The sequence below is a fragment of the Nanorana parkeri genome, unplaced genomic scaffold (genome assembly GCF_000935625.1).
Source record: "Nanorana parkeri isolate BGI_ZX_2015 unplaced genomic scaffold, ASM93562v1 scaffold9, whole genome shotgun sequence".
Lineage (NCBI taxonomy): Eukaryota > Metazoa > Chordata > Amphibia > Anura > Dicroglossidae > Nanorana > Nanorana parkeri.
Window position 1 is genome coordinate 4,161,636 of NW_017306277.1, and position 17,488 is coordinate 4,179,123.

The window sequence follows — 17,488 nt, forward strand, 5'->3', positions numbered from 1 at the left end:
TTTAGAAGAATTTTGTACAGCCTGACCAAAGGCGGATTTTGCAATTTGATTAGGATTCCATGAATGTTTGCAACTTTTTAGGAGCAACAAAGATTTCTAATGGTTGGTACTAATAAGTTATCAGCCAAAATAACCAAGTTTGGAAGGTCTTTGGCTATTCTGTGATCTACAACTTCCAGCTTATTAACTTTCACTGAAGAGCTAAGGGCTTTGTTAATTCAAAGTCCTTATCACTGTGTGGAGTGTTAAGGGAAGGTCCTACTGTAGATACCTGTTCTGGTCTCCTTTACTTTTGGTCTCCTTTACTTTTGGTCCATATAACAGGGTCAAGGCCCATTCTGCTGGATGGTAACAAAAAGGGACCTTGTGAGTTCAAAGCTTGCAATGGTTTCCATTGGCCCTAAACATTAAATGTATTGCACTTAATTATGTTTATTATTTTGACAGTATAACTTTGGATGTGTTCCATAGCTAATACAGGACCACAACTGTTCAATTGTATAAAAATGTTTCTAATAGGCTGAATTAAACATACAGAACTTGTGAGCCTGTGTACAGGGCAGTCGTCTTAAGGAGAGCAGCAGCACAGTATAACCTTTTACAGTATGTTTACTTTTTCTTTTATTTTGGCCTGGACTGACCTCCAATTGATAATTCTGGGTAAATCCAGCAGCAGAGCAAAAAGAGGGGCAGCAGGAGATTGACACTGTCCTTCCTTCTGGAGGGTGGCTACTCTTGTTCCCCATGGTCCCCGTGTGTGTTGTAAAGTAGCCACCGCTCCAAGATTACTCCTGTGATGGACTACAATCTCAATACAAATTAGCATGAGATCGTAGTCTATCACGCGAGCGAGCTTGGGGAACAGGGACCATGGGGAACAAAAGTAGCCAGCATGAATTCGGAGATGATTTGAGGATCTACAGCTAATTGATACACAAATAAGATACATTTTTGTTAATAGTTAAATGCATTTTTAAGGTTTAACTCCTGAGTTTAGTGTCACTTTTTAATATGCAGCCATTCTATTCTTTGCTGGTTGATTATTTCACTGCACAGTCTTGATAGTTCTGCACATAGGACAATACCCTGACACCCACAGTGCATTCCCTGGAAATTTCTGGGAAAATCCAGCAGCAGAATTGAGAGGAGAGCAGCAAAAGCAGCTATGAGGAATCTTAGAGGAACTTTACCCATGTCTTCAAAATAATAACAAAGGCACCTTTAGAAATGTTTAGTAATGCCAATCTACAAACAGATACTTATAGATAATTGCCGGCTAGGCAAAATTTCAGATAAGAATTCCCAGCAATGCTCTGCTGATGTAAACTTCACAGGTTGCATTACTTGGGCACATTACATCACCACAGAGAACCAGGAAGTAGATAACAAGAAATTGTAAGTAAAATAAAAAATCTGTTTGTTTAACTAATGAATGTAAGATGATTTCATATCAGCATGCAGAGCTGCACGTTGATGTGAATTTTAGCCAAAGGGGGTAAAGGTTTGCTTTAAGACTCTCTGCAGTTTAGGTAAAATTGAGCCCTCACATTCTCAAGATGTTAACAGGTGAACTGAACAGCACATGTTTTTGTAACCATAACTACATCGTTCGGTTGGTAATAAAGGGGTACCATCTGGACATTTCCATTCATGCGTGTCTAGGGCATAATGTCTCAATACAGCCTGGTTAGAAAAAAAATAATACGATAAAAAAAAAAAAATCACAGAAAACGAGAAACATTTTTTTTCCCAGTAGGAAGTAGAATGACCCCTCATGTGTTTGATGTAGTTTATATATAAACATCCAGACTGGAGATGTCTTGGCAGAGGTTGTGGGAACTTGTACAGTCCTCAACGTTTTATTTGTGTTTTTCCTGCTCAGGTGGGTTTGCAGCTGCAGTCACGACACCGCTGGATGTAGCGAAGACCCGCATCATGTTGGCAAAGGTAAAGAATGACAACAGTTACCTATACACACCTGGGGAAAAATAATGGTGCCCTAACCAAAACACATTGGATGAGTGTTATAAGTCATGTTATTTATATTACAATGGAGCCTGGTGAGGACGCAAAGAGCAGCAAGGATGTGAAATGTGCCCTGCCCACAGCAGCAAAGTAGATTTCTGCAACCGTACAGATGACCCTGTGCTTACATGGAGTGGACCTGTGCCTAAAATCTAAAGTTAGGATTAGCATAATTAAATGTGGCCAAGCAAGTCATTCCAAAAATGTACCTTTAGCATATAATTAATGATGATCACTTCTAGACATGTGATTGTGCCTAGGCACCCTCTGTCCTAGCTTCAAAGGTGCCTATCAGAAGATTAATAGACAAATCCCACCCACTGAAAAAATATTTGACCTTCTAACACTCACGAAAGTCCACAGTGGCTGTCTCTCTGCACTAAATAACGTGATTTATAACCTGTTTGTTGGGCTACAACAGACTAACAAAACCCCAGTTTATAAATTAAGAAAATGATACCATAAAAGAACTGTGGGGAAGGGGGGTGTTGTAATTCTCTTGTGGCATGATTGATTACATTTATTTGTAAACCGTGGTTCTTAGTTTGTTGTAGTCCTTTAAACAGGGTTTGTGGTCCGAGCCTTAACAAGTAAGTGATACCCTGCCGCCCCCCCCTCGCCTCCCCCCAATGGCCTGTGGTGTGCCTTGGCCTTCTCAGGTCAGTATGCCTAAAAGGGGGCATACTCTGAATGTAAATGAAATGAATTAAATGAATGAAAGCAAGGGGAATGGGCGGGTGGGGACGTTCGTGACCCGCCGACGTGAATCCCCTGTGAGCCGTGCCGACTTTAAAGGCACAGGCTCCTCCCACAAATCCAGGCTAGCCTTCGGCCAGCCTTCAAACATATCCCACCCACCCCTTCTGATTACTGAAATGCATGGTGATGTCATCAGGAGGTGGGGTCTAGCAACAGGAAGTGTGACACATAAAGAAGTGTAAAATTGTAGAAATGTCACCAGCACACCAGTCCTTTTGAGATAGCAAAAGCTTCATTTATTGAAGTTTTTTGTCATATGACCAAACAACCGCTTTCGGGACTGCACAGGGTCCCTTCATCAGGCTCAATAAGTGTGCCTAGGCAAAAGATCATCAGCAGAATACCTACTGTAAGTGCTATCTCATTCACAACTGACTTGTCTCACACTATTTGAATGGTAAGGTTGCCCAAGTCTAGATCCGCCTTTAGCCATTGCTCATGCCAATCCAGGAATTGCATAGTTATATAGTTAGGTTGAAAAATAGGCACGTCCACAAAAGTCCATCAAGTCCAGCCAATAGACTAATGAATGAATAAATACATAAATAAAATGAAAAAACTGCATATGCAGAACCATCAACCCACAAGTGATCCAAAGAAAGGCAAGGAAATCTTTATAAAGCATGGTCCAATATACTCCAACAGAGGAAAAAACCTTCCTTATACCTGAGGCAATTGGATATTTGTTGGATCAACAATCTTTGGTGTTATTACTTATAAATGGTAATAGCCAGTTATATTTTGTGCAACTGAGCTGACTAGAAATGGTTCCTGAGGAGTTCTGGACCATAAAAATGTTGAGCCATTATGGTTCATTTGAGGTTGTTGTAATACTATATCCATTTTGGACTTGAGCTTCATTATTGTCCTTTGGGTACACAAAGATGAAGAAGGTAACATGTTAGGTCTCCCTAACAAGGACTAGAGGCCACCATCTAAAATTGGAAGAGAAAAGATTTATCCACAAAGGGAGGGCGTAGGGGACTTTTCAGTCAGAGCGGTTACATTTTGGAACTCTCTGCCACAAGCAGTGGTATCAGCAGAGAGTATTGAATCATTCAAAAATCAATTAGATACCTTCCTCAGAGACCGCAACACACAGGGGTACAGGTACTCTTAAAAACTAGACCACACAGTGACTCATATACACACATGCACGCACAACATACACACTTACACAGAAAGGTTGAACGTGATGGATCTGTGTCTTTATTCAACCTCTAATACTATGTAACTATGTAAGGTATTTAATAGATTTGCCTTCTCCTTATCCCCACTCACCAACTCTGAGTTATCTTGTATAGGGCCTATATGCTCAGACTTGATATTTTTACTATTAAAGCCCCATTCTGGGATAATTTTGTATGTTAGAATGCCGGGATGGATGGAGGAAAGCTGCTGGATGGATGGAGGAAAGCTGCTGGATGGATGTTCCAGCCTTAGAGAAGGGAAACCTTGTGGAATGAAGGGGATAGTTTATGTAGATAAAATAAGTACTTACTTCTGATTGATTTTTATGCATTGATGCACTTTGACCATGCATACGCCTAGGGTAAGCATTGATAACGGCATTTTGGGATTGTTTATAGCAGGGGTTGCCAAACTCTGGGCATCCAGCTGTGGTGAAACTACAAGTCCCATGATGCATAGCAAGAGTCTGAGAGCCACAGGCATGACTCATAGAGGCAAATGCATGATGGCTCTGTAGCGTCACCACTGCTAGAGGGACAAAATTTGGCTACCCCTGGTTTATAGATATCCTGGCGGTGTGTGTTTGGTTCGGGGTGGGGTGGCAATAAGGATTTCTGTCTGCCTTGGAAATAACTGGCAATGTTTTGGTGAATCTTTTGCTTCTTCTGCAGGCCGGATCAACTACTGCAGGAGGAGATGTGTTCCTTGCCCTTACAGGTATATGGAAAACACAAGGCTTTACTGGGTACGTAACTGCTGTCATCCCTTGTTTAGTGTATTATTTGAAATGTACTGTATAGTGTTTTCAAACCTGACAAAGGATATAATCCTCCTCCATGCCAACCAAAAGTAGAAAAATATCCGGTATGGCTAGAGTAGGGCTTTCAATGTTGATTGCAGCATACCCTTAATCCACTTTTTTCACTCTAGTTGAAGTTTAGTTTGAAGTAACTTGGTAAGAACTGGCAGACTAGAAAACGATTCTTCTCGCGCAAAAGCCATCCAAATATATCCATCTTATAAAAGGTTTCAGTTACGTTTACTTTTAACAGATGCGTTTAAAGGGTGACAGTACATGGAAGTGATCAGAAAGAAGATTATGAGCTTGAGTCGAGGGGGACTAGTCACCGGGGTGTGAACATGTCAAGTGTTTAACCTCTGACCTTCCCGAAAGGGTAATGCATTGGACATTTTTTGTAAAGTAAAATTAAGCAATTATGTGATTTGGGCTGTCTAGCCAGCTGCACCCAGCCTCGGCCATTACACTGTTTTGCCTTTATATATTCCATATGGCAAAACTGCAAAAATATATCTGATTTCACTTAAGTTGCTGCTCTCTTTGATCCACACAAATCCCGGCAGCCGACGGATTTTAACTGTTAAATGATGGGTATCAAGTTTTTTTTTCATATGTATAGCTGCGTTTAAAGCCAAGTCAGACGCAGTTTCCTTTAGTAGTTACGTAACGCTTCTAACTACAAAAATGTGATCATGTACTTGTAGATATTTATATTAAAGCTGCAGTTTAATTTGCTTATATTTTGCCTTCTGTGGTCCAATCTCTCCCCCCACCCCCCCAGCATCAATATGCTAGTTAAGTTTTGAAATTACATTTCTATTTTAGACCCAGTGACATCATCACTGGGTCTTTGTACTTCTCTTTGCAATACAGGCAGATCATAGCTGGTGGGAGGTGCTGTCCGTGGCTTCCTGAGAGCATCACAGCACCCTGCCTCAGTATTTCTCCCAGGAGCCCACAGCCAGGATGGAACTAGCAGGCTGGCTCTTAGGAGGAGTTATGCAAATATCAAAATGCCTTTATGGTGGATGTCAGTCTGGAGGAGAATCGTTTTGTATGGATGTTTCCCCTACACTCCTTAAAGCATCTAGAATCACATGCTGTGATTTCAGCTAAGAGTGTGGAATCATTCAAGAGGCGATTGGACGATTTCCTCAGGGACCGTAATATACAGGGGTACAAGTACTTTTAAGAATGAGAACACAGGGACCTATACATATGCACACATCAGTAGCACCATACACATACACACAATAGGTTGGACTTGATGGACATATGTATTTATTCAACCTCAAATACTATGTAACTATGTAAATATGTAACCAATAGGCAATGGGGTGCTTCGCAGTGATGAACACTGATGGCGCCGTGTGTTTTCAAGTACATAGAAGTGGAGAATCACCAGCACTCAGAAAATACTGATCATTTATTGATATCACATGTATCGGAAAAGCCAAAGTTTCAGGGCCACGCAGGGTCCCTTTATCAGGGCGACATACTGACCTGCAGTGACACACTGGGGGTTTCAGGTGCCGTTGTGATGTGCGGGGTCCCTTGTGTGTTCCTGCGCCTTTAAGAAGGTTAGGCTGCCTCCTGGCGAACCTGCACCCAATTTTATATTTTTCTACATGTGCTCCAAGATGGAGTCTCTCATAGGTTAGAGTTAGGACCGCACGACACAGAGGTGCTTGGACGAGGCAGTGCGGCTTTCACATTTTCTGCAAAAGACGTGTATTTAAAACCTCTGATTTTAACGTTGGCGGTTAGGCAGGTTTTTTTTTTTTGCATGCTGGCTCGTGAGTGTGCTGGGAAACCTTTTGCTGTTATATTGACCTCTATGTCGCCCTGATGAAGGGACCCTGTGTGGCCCCCGAAACGTTGGCTTTTCTGATATATGTGACATCAATAAATGATCAGCAAGATCTCAAGATGACATTTTCTGAGTGCTGGTGATTCTCCACTTCTCAGTCTGCAGGAGTAGGCATTACTAGGCAGGCCACATTTGCATGCAAACCACCCAAGGTAACACCCACATGTAATGCTGAACCTCCATGAATCCAATGAATAAAAGGGGTGGTCCAGGGACAGTGAGGTAGCGGGTTCAGAAATGACACAGCCAACATGACACCCAGGCTACTACATTTTTTAGAAGGAAAGCCTTAAGCTGGCCATACAATACTTACATTTCATCCGATTCCTGCTCAATTGGCCAAAATTTGACCATTGTTTGCAAAATTAGAATAAGAAACACCAGGTACATGGCCAGCTTTAGTTTTCCCGTATTCATTTTTTTCCAGCACTTTATGGAGCAATCTAATTGCCTCTGCAGGCCCGTTCCTCATCCTTCCCGTTCCGGCGCACAGGCTTGCCAGTGTTCTGTAAAACCCGTTGGTAGCCCTCTCCTGTCAATGGCTATCTCCATGACCCATCTTGAAAACTTTGCACAGACAATCCGACATTGTGAGAGCTCAGGAACATATTTTGAAAATATTTTTTCAGCACTCCTCGGGGAATTCGCTCCCTGCCAGCCTCATGCAAATTTCTCGGCTTTAGAGTTGCAATTATGTTAATAGGTTTAAGTGCTGTCTAGTGAATCCTTAAACTGTTTCCAGCTGGTGCTCGATGTGAGCAGCGTTCATCAGCCGTCCGGAATTTCTGAGACTTCGGTCGGTGCCACAACCAGCACAGAGAATCCGTTCATGTTTGACTTCCTGCTCTGCGTTCTGATTGGTGGGTTCTCTGCATCTGGCTGTCTGTGGGAAATACTACCTGTGCAGTATCAAGCGTTATAACAAATTGGAGGTGCGCGTTAAGTATAGAAAAATACCTGCTGATCGACCAGATATCCAGTGAGCTCCACTCAGGAACAGGTTCAGGAACCAAGCAAGTGTTGTCCACCCTGCCCAAGTTCTTCTTCCCTGGACTACGGAACACCTCATCTCCATTACACAAGAAGGAACTGTTCTGTAGTAGAGCACAGAACTATGTGAAGTTAAAGCAGAGAGATAAAGATATGGAAGACACAACTGAATGCAGCTCTGTATTGAATAGTACAGCCTTTCCCAACGGTGTGCCTCCTGGCTTCCTCAAAATGTTGTGGTAGTGGGACTGTGATGTGACGGGGGCTCCTGATGTAAAGGGGCAAATCTTATGTGAAAAGGGGGTTCTCTGATATAAAAGAGGGGCTTCTGATGTGAAGGGGGGCACCTGATGTAAAGGGGCAAATCTGATGTGAAAAGGGGGTACTCTGATATAAAAGAGGGGCTTCTAATCTGAAGGGGGGCTCCTGATGTAAAGGGGCAAATCTGATGTGAAAAGGGGGTACTCTGATATAAAAGAGGGGCTTCTAATCTGAAGGGGGGCTCCTGATGTAAAGGGTGACTGATTTGAAGGGGGAAACTCTGTTTTGTGTGTTTTTGCATGGGGTGCCTCCTTAAAATCTATGGCATTTCAGACTAAGGTACCTCAAGATTTTGCATGCTTTTAAAGGGTGTCGTGACTGAAAAAAGGTTGAGAAACACTGGAATAATAAATCATTAACTGTTTGTTTAATGGAAGCAGTGTAAGTACCTAAATTTGACTTACTGTCAGTCTCGTGTACAGCAGGGCTGGAGTGGCAGAAAGGGATGCAGTACAAGGAACCAATCCGTGACAAGACGCATGCTGTTTATAGGAGAAAGCAGAGTGTTGGAGAGATGAGCTCATAACTGTGCTGCTTCTCCTTTCACTATCCAGACACAGGGTAGGGGCGGGTCCATGACAGCCTGGGCTTTAATGAAGTAGGTTAAATGATGTAGCAGATTAGCATAGCCAGACACTTACAATACCTTTGACTGCTTGTTGTGTATGGATTGAGACTTACATTGGTTTCCCTTTCTTCCCTGCCCAGACTATTTGCCGGCATGGTCCCCAGGATGGCGGCAATCAGCCTCGGTGGCTTCATTTTCCTCGGAGCTTATGAGAAAGTGCGCAGTTTGCTTCTATGATGAATCCTGGAGGATCTGCAATAGGAGACGATGTATGGACTCTCCCGACAATAGATGGGCACAGGAGCGAAGCAGTTATGCTGAAGGATTGTCATCACACAGCATAACAGCTGAGACATCCACGCACCAAAAGGAATGAAATATTACAGTACCTCAAAAGAAACATTTCCACGAACAATCACAATTCTTATGCATCTTTTTCAGAACCATGTTGCCATCTTCTTTTTTTTTTTACTAGCAGCCATGCAAAGTGATGGCTTAGTAACTGTCAAAAGGAGGATGTTTATTAATGTATCCTCATCACGGGGAACATTAAAGCTGAACTCTGCTCTACACACACATTGTCTCCATAGAAAAGCCATGTGTATTCTTACTTGGATCCTGCGGCGCTTTGTGTATTTATTGCAGATCTGTGCAATAATCCAGCGTGAGACTTGGAGCTTCCTGTAATAAAGACCACTGACTGCTGCTCTTTCTTCTTGTGCAGGGTAACTGGTCTTGTCTCTGCCCCCTCCTGGAAAGGCATTTGGTGCACACTTAAGTGAAACTAAGCTCAGGAGCTAAACCTTAAAAATACATTCGCGTACCTTAACTATTAACAAAAATGTATCTTATTTGTGTATCACTCGGCTGTAGATCCTCCAATCATCTCTGAATTGGTGCTGACACTGTCCTTCCTTCTGGTGGGTGACTACTTCTGTTCCCCATGGCTCCTGTGTGTGTTGTAAAGTAGTCACCGCTCCAAACTCAATCCCGTGATGGACTACAATCTCATATTTAGTTTAATAATTTGTATTGAAGATTGTAGTCCATCACAGGAGTGAGCTTGGAGCGGTGACTACTTTACAACACACACAGGGACCGTGGGGAACAAAAGTAGCCCCCCTCCAGAAGGAAGGACAGTGTCAGCACCAATTCAGAGATGATTTGAGGATCTACAGCCAAGTGATACACAAATACAATACATTTTGTTAATAGTTAAGGTGCTTGAATACTCTAAGGTAAGGCATTGCATTACATGGCTGCTCACAAATCTATAGGAGAGTGTACAATCAAATTGTGATGTGCGTGGACAGCTATTTTTTAAAATCCAGGCACAAAAGATAGCTGCACACCGCTGGATCTTCAGATAATAAATACAATGTAATACAAAAGTGCATACCACAGACGTGCTCCCCAATACAATGCAAGAGTCACTTACGCGTTTCCCCGATCAAGCTTAGTCATACTCTAAGCCTAGTCGGTGAAATGCGTAAAATACATTTGTTGGATTCGGGGGGCGGGGGGGTGTCACGTCTGTGGTATGCATTATTGGATTTATTATCTGAAGATCCGGTGGTGTGCGGCTATCTTTTGAGCTGAACTGATAGAAGGTGGACACGCACTTGTTCTGTCTGCACCTGTGACGGGGATGCAGCCGGAGAACTGGGTAGGTGAGATTTCTTTAACTGTATCCAAATATTTGGTGCTGTTAGACTATACTAGAGCTCCTTCAGACTTGAATGTTTCTGTACATTAGGAGGAAATATATTCTTTTTTTTATCCTTATAGAATTGTGCTTTTATTTAATAATCAATACCAGGTGTACAATGGTACAAATGAGGAACAATGTCCAGTGTGCTGGAGAAATATTCTGCCAGAAAGAATTATTTAGTTCACTTATTCTTGATTGTTTGACATCCGTACAGTAGCTGATTCCAGCAAGCGATGGCCAAGTTTTAGAGAGCATTGTTATTACAATAACAGCCTTAATATTTGTATTGTTTTATGGATTATTGTATGCAACTCAATGTTGATGATCAAAAAAAAAATTATATTTTCAAAGGCTTTAAATGTTTTAATGTTATCGACTGCCAGGCAATTAGCATCTTCAGAAGGAAGTCCCGGATGGTGGCCCTGTGCTCGTCTACATTACAGGCATGATCATTTAGAGCTGTGCCGTGTTAGCCATGTTCCCTTTAACCCACTCACACTTGTAAATGGGCATTAAAGCGTGTGTTTTAGGGCACATTGCCACAATGCTCTATGTGCAGTACATTGCAGTGCCATGCATTGTGAGTGGCACCATTGTATTGTATATAGAGCACAATGCAGCACACCATAATGCATATACAGTGTTACTTCGGTTCACAAACAATTCGGTTCGCGAACAGGAAGTTCGGGCAAAATGTTGCTTCCGTTCACAAACTCCGCATCGGGTGACTAACACAACCGCAGCCATCTTCCCTGCTCTGACACATGGTCGTGGCTTCCTCTAGTCGAGATCACGGTCTGATCACAGTTTGATTCGGTCCGTGACCAGAATCATGGAACGAATTAAGTTTGTGAACCGAGGTACCACTGTACCGCGCCTTGTGCCGCTTTGGGGGGGAAAAAGGGTCATGCACATTGTTTCATTAGTTGTGGTGCACACTAGTCCATTCATAATGAATAGGGTGGCCTACGCACTGCAACAGTGAATGGGCCGCAAGTCTTCAGATTTGTCCTCTTTGTACAATGGTTTCCCTCTGATTACCTTCCGTTTATTGTTCAGTATGATGAACACCCCTTACCTCGGCCCGCTCCTTCTGAGTCACTGTCCACATATCCTCCCATGTAATAAGACCCATCTGTCACTCTGACATGATTGGAATTTCTCCTGCATAAGCTCCTGAAGGCTAGACAGGGCTCCTCCTTTGAACATTGATATTTTGGTATTTGCAGAATTTCTGAAAGCTTACTAAGCCCTGAATGTGTAGTATTAGGACCTGGAATGTTACCGTCAAGGTGTGTTACCTCTTACTCGTGACATCTACACAATGTAAATTACACTTATAGCTGAACTCCGGCCTTGCGCAGTTGTACAGACTGCTCTCCTGTGCTGAAATGTCTTACCTTGATGTCACTGCACACTGTGAGCTTCTCATTAGAAGCTACAGGAAGTCAGAGGCTGCCACATTTCCTGGCTGGAGGATATCCAGTATAGGAGATACATATGCTTTTCGGCTGCATTTAGTAGTGGGAAGGCCGTGAGAATGACATTAGCCTGGCTATACATTGGGCAGAACTTTTGTACATCAGCCCCTAAGTGTGGTAAGGTGAAAGAGCCATACTATGGATGAGAACATTAGGAGACCATGGGGGAGGGTTAGTGTCATATTTCTTTTTAAAATTAAGATTTCCCGTTTGTCTCTTCCTTAAAACCCATAGGTGGTAGCAGAAGGCAAAAAGAAAAAAAAAAAAGTACTTCCCCCAGCTTGACAAGCTGCTGCTTTGGGATCCCACTGCAGCCAGTCACATGTTAAGATGTCTAAGTATAGGGCCATACCTAATGTTCAGGAACCATTGACCATGCCGTCCAAGGGGTCATTTAGAATACTGTGTTTTGTTTAATTTTAATGCTTTCTTTAAAATGCATATTTGCTATTTTTTTTTGTATGTTGTCAGGTAATTTGGTTACCCCCCTTAGGCTGGACATACACTGATGGCATTATCGAATGTTCTGATGAGATTTTTGTACAAAGTTCCATTTGATTTTGCAATGAATGGAGCTTCCTGAACAAAAAGCCTTATTCACATTTTAGAAATTTTGTTCGAGAAAATTTTTCCATTCTGCTCCTTTGATTTTTTTTCATCACTACGGTCTAAATGGATCATCAATTTAACCCAATTAACTATTAGAAAATTGAACACATTTTTCTACTGGTGTATGGTGAGCTTTAGTTATTCACTTGATCTCCCACCTTCCCCCAGGCCTTATTTGTAGGGATGCACCGAGTTTTTTGGTATCGAGTAGTGCTTTTTTTGGGGGGGGGTCCTCGCCGATCCCGAATACTGATACCAGTGCCGTTTGCCCCGATTATCAGGAAGCCGAGCAGCGGATCATGACCTACCGCCCAGATTCCCGATTTGATTGCCTGGGAAGCTGGTGTTCTATCGAAAGAACAGTCTTCACTTCCCGAGGCTGCCTGGCTTCCTGACCATTCAGGAAGCTAGGTGGTGGGTCATGATTGGAAGCCTCACTGCCTAGCAACAAGTGAAGCCGGCTTCCTAGCCAATCAGGAAGCCAGGCGGCACATCATGACCCGCCTCCCCGATTGGCTAGGAAGCCGGCTTCACTTGTTGCTAGGCAGCATGGCTTTCTGACCAATCAGGAAACGGGACACGGCTTCCTGATTGGAAAGGAAGCCGGGTCCATACTCCCTCGGTACTGCCGGTCAGAGGGAGATCCCCATCTGACCGCAAGTTCTGATATTGAAGGTAAGTATCGGAGCATTTGGGCGAGTACGAGTACTCTGCCGAATACTTGGCACTGATACTAGTATCGGTATCAGTGGATCCCTAGTTATTAGTTTAAGCATTGGAGGCAACAATTGTTTTTGTTGTTCCTAGCTACTATTCAGTTTCTCCTCCACACCTTCTCAGAGCAGTAGGTTGCCCATCACATGTTGATGGGAAACGGAAATGGTGAATTAGTAAAGAAAAAAAGACCAGCACACAAATTTTCACTAAGTTTTTTTTTTTTTATTATTATTACTTTTTTCAACTGGAACCTTTGAAAACCTTTCAACAAGGAGATACAAAAACAGCTTTGCCACTTTGAAACATTTAGCAAAGATGATTCATTGGCATTTGTTAGAAACATTGTAGCACGTATTCTACAAATAAATAAGTCTGTACACAATTGTAATACTTCCATTTCACATTGCCTTGCAGAAGCAGCATTTTTTGGGGAATAAGTCTCGAGAGAGAGAGAGACTTTTTTTTTTTTTTTGGTGGTGGTTAAATTGTATGTATAGCCAAAACTTTTTTTTATGTTTTATAGTGTTGTATGGAGGGGTAAAATATTGGAAACTCCTGTCAGGTTTTGATTGCTAAGGAAGTGGATTCAAGGTGCTGTACTGTCGAGTCTTATTAGATATTCATTTTGTATTGTTGTCCCATAACAGTATGATGGTGGTGTGACTATTGGATGATCTGGATATAAGGCTGGCAGCTTCTACCCATTGATGGATTTCTACAGCCATCTTGGGTTGTGATGAAGTTGAATCAGTTTAGAATTGAAGCGCCACACTGTAATGTTCAAGTCCAGGTATAAGTTTATTCCAAAGAACAATTGATTACATAAGCCAATGTGTTTCCGGGGCTGACCTTCTTTATCAGGGCTGAAAGAACCAATGTATTGCAGACTCCAAGATCAATAAATAATTTAGGTATTTTGATAGTAACTGACCATTGCACAGCATATGTCAGCAGCTGCTTCAAGCTTCTTGAACATTATTTATTTAAGCCCCGACGAAGGGGGGTTGAGCTAAGCACCCAAAGCGCATTGAATTTTGTCATCGGTTTGTTTTCTGAATGAACATATCTGGACCCAAATATTACAGTGTGGTACTTACAATCCAGGTTTATATTGCGGTCTGTGTCCGACGGGGAGATTTGGAAATACAAAATGTAACAGTCAATCACCCAATAGGTACACCAATTCCAGTGACAGCCTTATAAGAGAGGATTACCTCTTACTTCATGTCGCATCTCTGTGACAGGAAGTGAAGGAAAATCTCACCAATGGGGAAAAAAGTGACAGGGGTTTCCAACCCTTCCCTACTTTATCCAAAACGAATGGAAAAAGTCTTAGCTTGAGATTTACCTTAAATGTGTGAAAAAAGTATTCAGCGAAAGAAAATGACATGAATTGCAGAGTTCTAGGGTCTCAGCTTGCTCATGTATTATATCTATTGTATGGATATAATCTACAAAATGTTAAAGACTCTTATTCTATACATACATGTAACAATAGGACTGATGTGGCTCTTTAAATTAAACAAGCGATTCAATCACTTTTTTTTTTTAACCAAAGAAGGTTGATTGGTCTTATAATGCAATCCAGTCCCACAAACATATATTTCTCTTTGTTCCATCGAACTGACATTTTCAGGCAAAAGATGGGTTAAAATGACAGAATCTATGATGTATGGTCAGTTATGGCCCTATAATAGTAAAAAAAAAAACTCTGAGGGCCCAATCACACTTAGGCATTCCAATACACGTTAACACGTGTTGCATTAACCCCTTTTTTTTTTCGGTGCGTGTTCGTGCAACAGCATTTTCCATCTTTCTCATTTATGGCACCAACGCATATTATATCCCATTGTTTAAAGGACAAAAAAGGGGCTTTAATTTGATGTGACATATTCATATATACGTTCTTGTGTAGTGCATGAGGGAAGCTTAAACCCCTAAGGACCCATGCCAGAATTATTCTGTCATGGGTCCTTATGGCACGGACAGCCATGATGGAATAATTCCGCCATTGGTCCTTAAGGGGTTAAGACAGCCCATTCATTATTCATCCAACACATCAGATGGGGAAAAAAAACCCCTGCATGATGTTTGACAATGCAGCACACCGCAATGCTTTGTATATGTACGGCAGTGTGCTGCCATGCATTGTGCATTACTGTACAATGCATTGGGGTTAATTTACAATGAATAGCACGCCAATCCACTGCACATAGAGCAGGTGCATAGCCATGCATTGTGCCATCGGGGGCATTTTAGCATGCATTGCTGCAACACACAGGTGTGAATGGGCCTTCAAAGCTGGGCCATGACAGCTAGTCTATACTACTGAACCATGTCCAAATGAAGCACTAACTACTTCACACACAAAGGGTGCTGATAAAGGTACATTTTTCACAACATAAATATTTGTTTCAGTTAATAATTGAATCATCTGTGCATGTTGTAAAGCTTCCCGACAGGCCTGGTTGGCCTAACTGAAGTAAAGGGGATTCTCTGTGTTTCTTTAGCAGCCAACCAGACTTCAGCTGTCGTGTTTCTAGGTAGCAGTCTGACTAGTTGCTACTATGAACACCACCAGTCCTCCCTTGCTCTAGTTTATATACAGGATGCCTTTAGAACATACACTGATGCATAGAAGCAAGGTGATCTGAAAGATTTACTAGTTCACATTATACTAAAGTAACAAAAAATATAACAGCCAGGTGGGTGAATACGGGTTAAAACATTCACATTTCATCAGTTGGCTGTAACATTTTGGATGGGAGTCTCAGACTGTCCAATGTTACAGCTTCCTATGCCACACTCCTTTAGAAGGAATCGAACAATCTTGGCACTCAGCATACACACAGCGCTATGTGTCCCAAAGTGCAAATTCATGCTATGTACAGTGTAAGTGGCTAGCGTATTAGTTGGCAGACATCTTGTTCGTTACTAGGCCCTGACTAGTTGGCCAAGAGCTAAGTTCTCTCTAGAAACAGTGAAGTCATCTACTGCAACCTCTTGCAATGTTCCCTTTTAACAGCAGTTGAAATGGTGCCCGATAGTACTTTTCTCCTTTTTATTGGTTAGCGACAGGTTATCTCAGACAACAAGCTACAGAGGGAAGCAATAACACATCAGGAAAGAGTGATGTTTTAGCTGGAAATATGGTCAGGAAAAAACAGCTGGCAGCAAACCACAATACCCAACGCTTGTAAAGATATATACATTTAGGACCAACTTCAAAAAAGTCTCATCTGACACATTTCACCCAACACTGGGCTTAATCGTAGAGAACTCTTCCCTACAATTAAGCCCAGTGTTGGGTGAAATGCGCCAGTGGAGATATCAGACGTGGCTTCTTGCAGTTGGTCCTGTAATCATAAATCTTTACATGTCTTGGGAGTTATGATGTGCTGCCGGCTGTTTGTTCTCTGGATGTGTTGACAATTTGGGGTGAGGATGAGCCCCTTCTAGGTATCTGCGCTTGGTCAGCCGATGTAGTAATCCACCATTTAGGACTACAAGTGATGGAAAACCTTTGCTATAGTCAGAGAGCCCCATTATATGTGTAGCATCTTCACAGCCGGATTAGTAATGGTGACACGGGGCACCGTGTGGTTACATTCTGCCTTGACAGTGCCACCCACCTCCCAAATCTACCAGTGGAAGAACCCCTACACGCCACAAAAACCTCAGCTTCCAGGTATGGGAAACACATCCTCTTCCTGCCTACCACAATACATTGCGGGTGGCTTGTTGCTAGGCTCATGCACGGTCATGTGAAAGAAGCCCCTAAACGTAAATAGGGACTCTCATAAAGTCAGTATTTGGAGTGGGGGGTTTTAGCCGCACACTGAAATGCTCCCCCATAGATAGCTCGAATTTTGGTAAATTCCTGCTGAATCACAGGAGCGACTTGTATGGTGGCCTTAAATGAAGGTTGTAGCACTGATGATGTGCTCTCTTCATATTTTAGAGCCTGCTGTATGCTACACTAGCTATATTATTGCTGTACTGTATACTAAGAAGTTGTTACTGGGGCTTAATGCAGTATTGATGCAATTTACCAACAGTGAAAAGTGTATCCTATTCAGACAGGAAGGCTTTGACGTCATGGTGAATTCTGGGTATTTTTTCCATCCTCTTGATTAGATATTTTGGGAATTTGGAATGTGATATAAAAAGGTAATATTTTTCTGCAATACGCTATTCCGCTTCCATGTTCCCCACATTCAAATTGTTCCAATTGAAGATACAGAGATAACATTTTAAGTGCAATCTACTTTTTTGCCTCTTAAAGTGTTCCGTTTACCACGCACAGCAGAGTCAGCCATTGTGCAGGCTGAAGACGTACTCTTGAAATGGCAGCCAATCCCAAGGAACCAGTGACAACACTGAGGCATGAAATCACTTGTGTCACCAGTTTCTTAGCTCGGACTACTCCAGCCCACAACATGGCTGT

The 17,488-nt window shown here is 42.3% G+C and overlaps 1 protein-coding gene across 1 annotated transcript in view; it reads left to right on the forward strand.

Annotated features, from left to right (window-relative positions):
- The window catches only part of SLC25A26 (solute carrier family 25 member 26), a 112,350-nt gene extending 103,472 nt beyond the window's left edge, over positions 1–8,878 (forward strand). Inside the window, exons 8-10 of the mRNA XM_018554608.1 lie at positions 1,883–1,947; positions 4,647–4,720; positions 8,664–8,878. Coding sequence (XP_018410110.1) covers positions 1,883–1,947; positions 4,647–4,720; positions 8,664–8,760 — 236 coding nt within the window. The 3' untranslated portion in view covers positions 8,761–8,878. The remainder of the gene's footprint in view (positions 1–1,882; positions 1,948–4,646; positions 4,721–8,663) is intronic.
- The last annotated feature ends 8,610 nt before the right edge of the window (positions 8,879–17,488 follow it).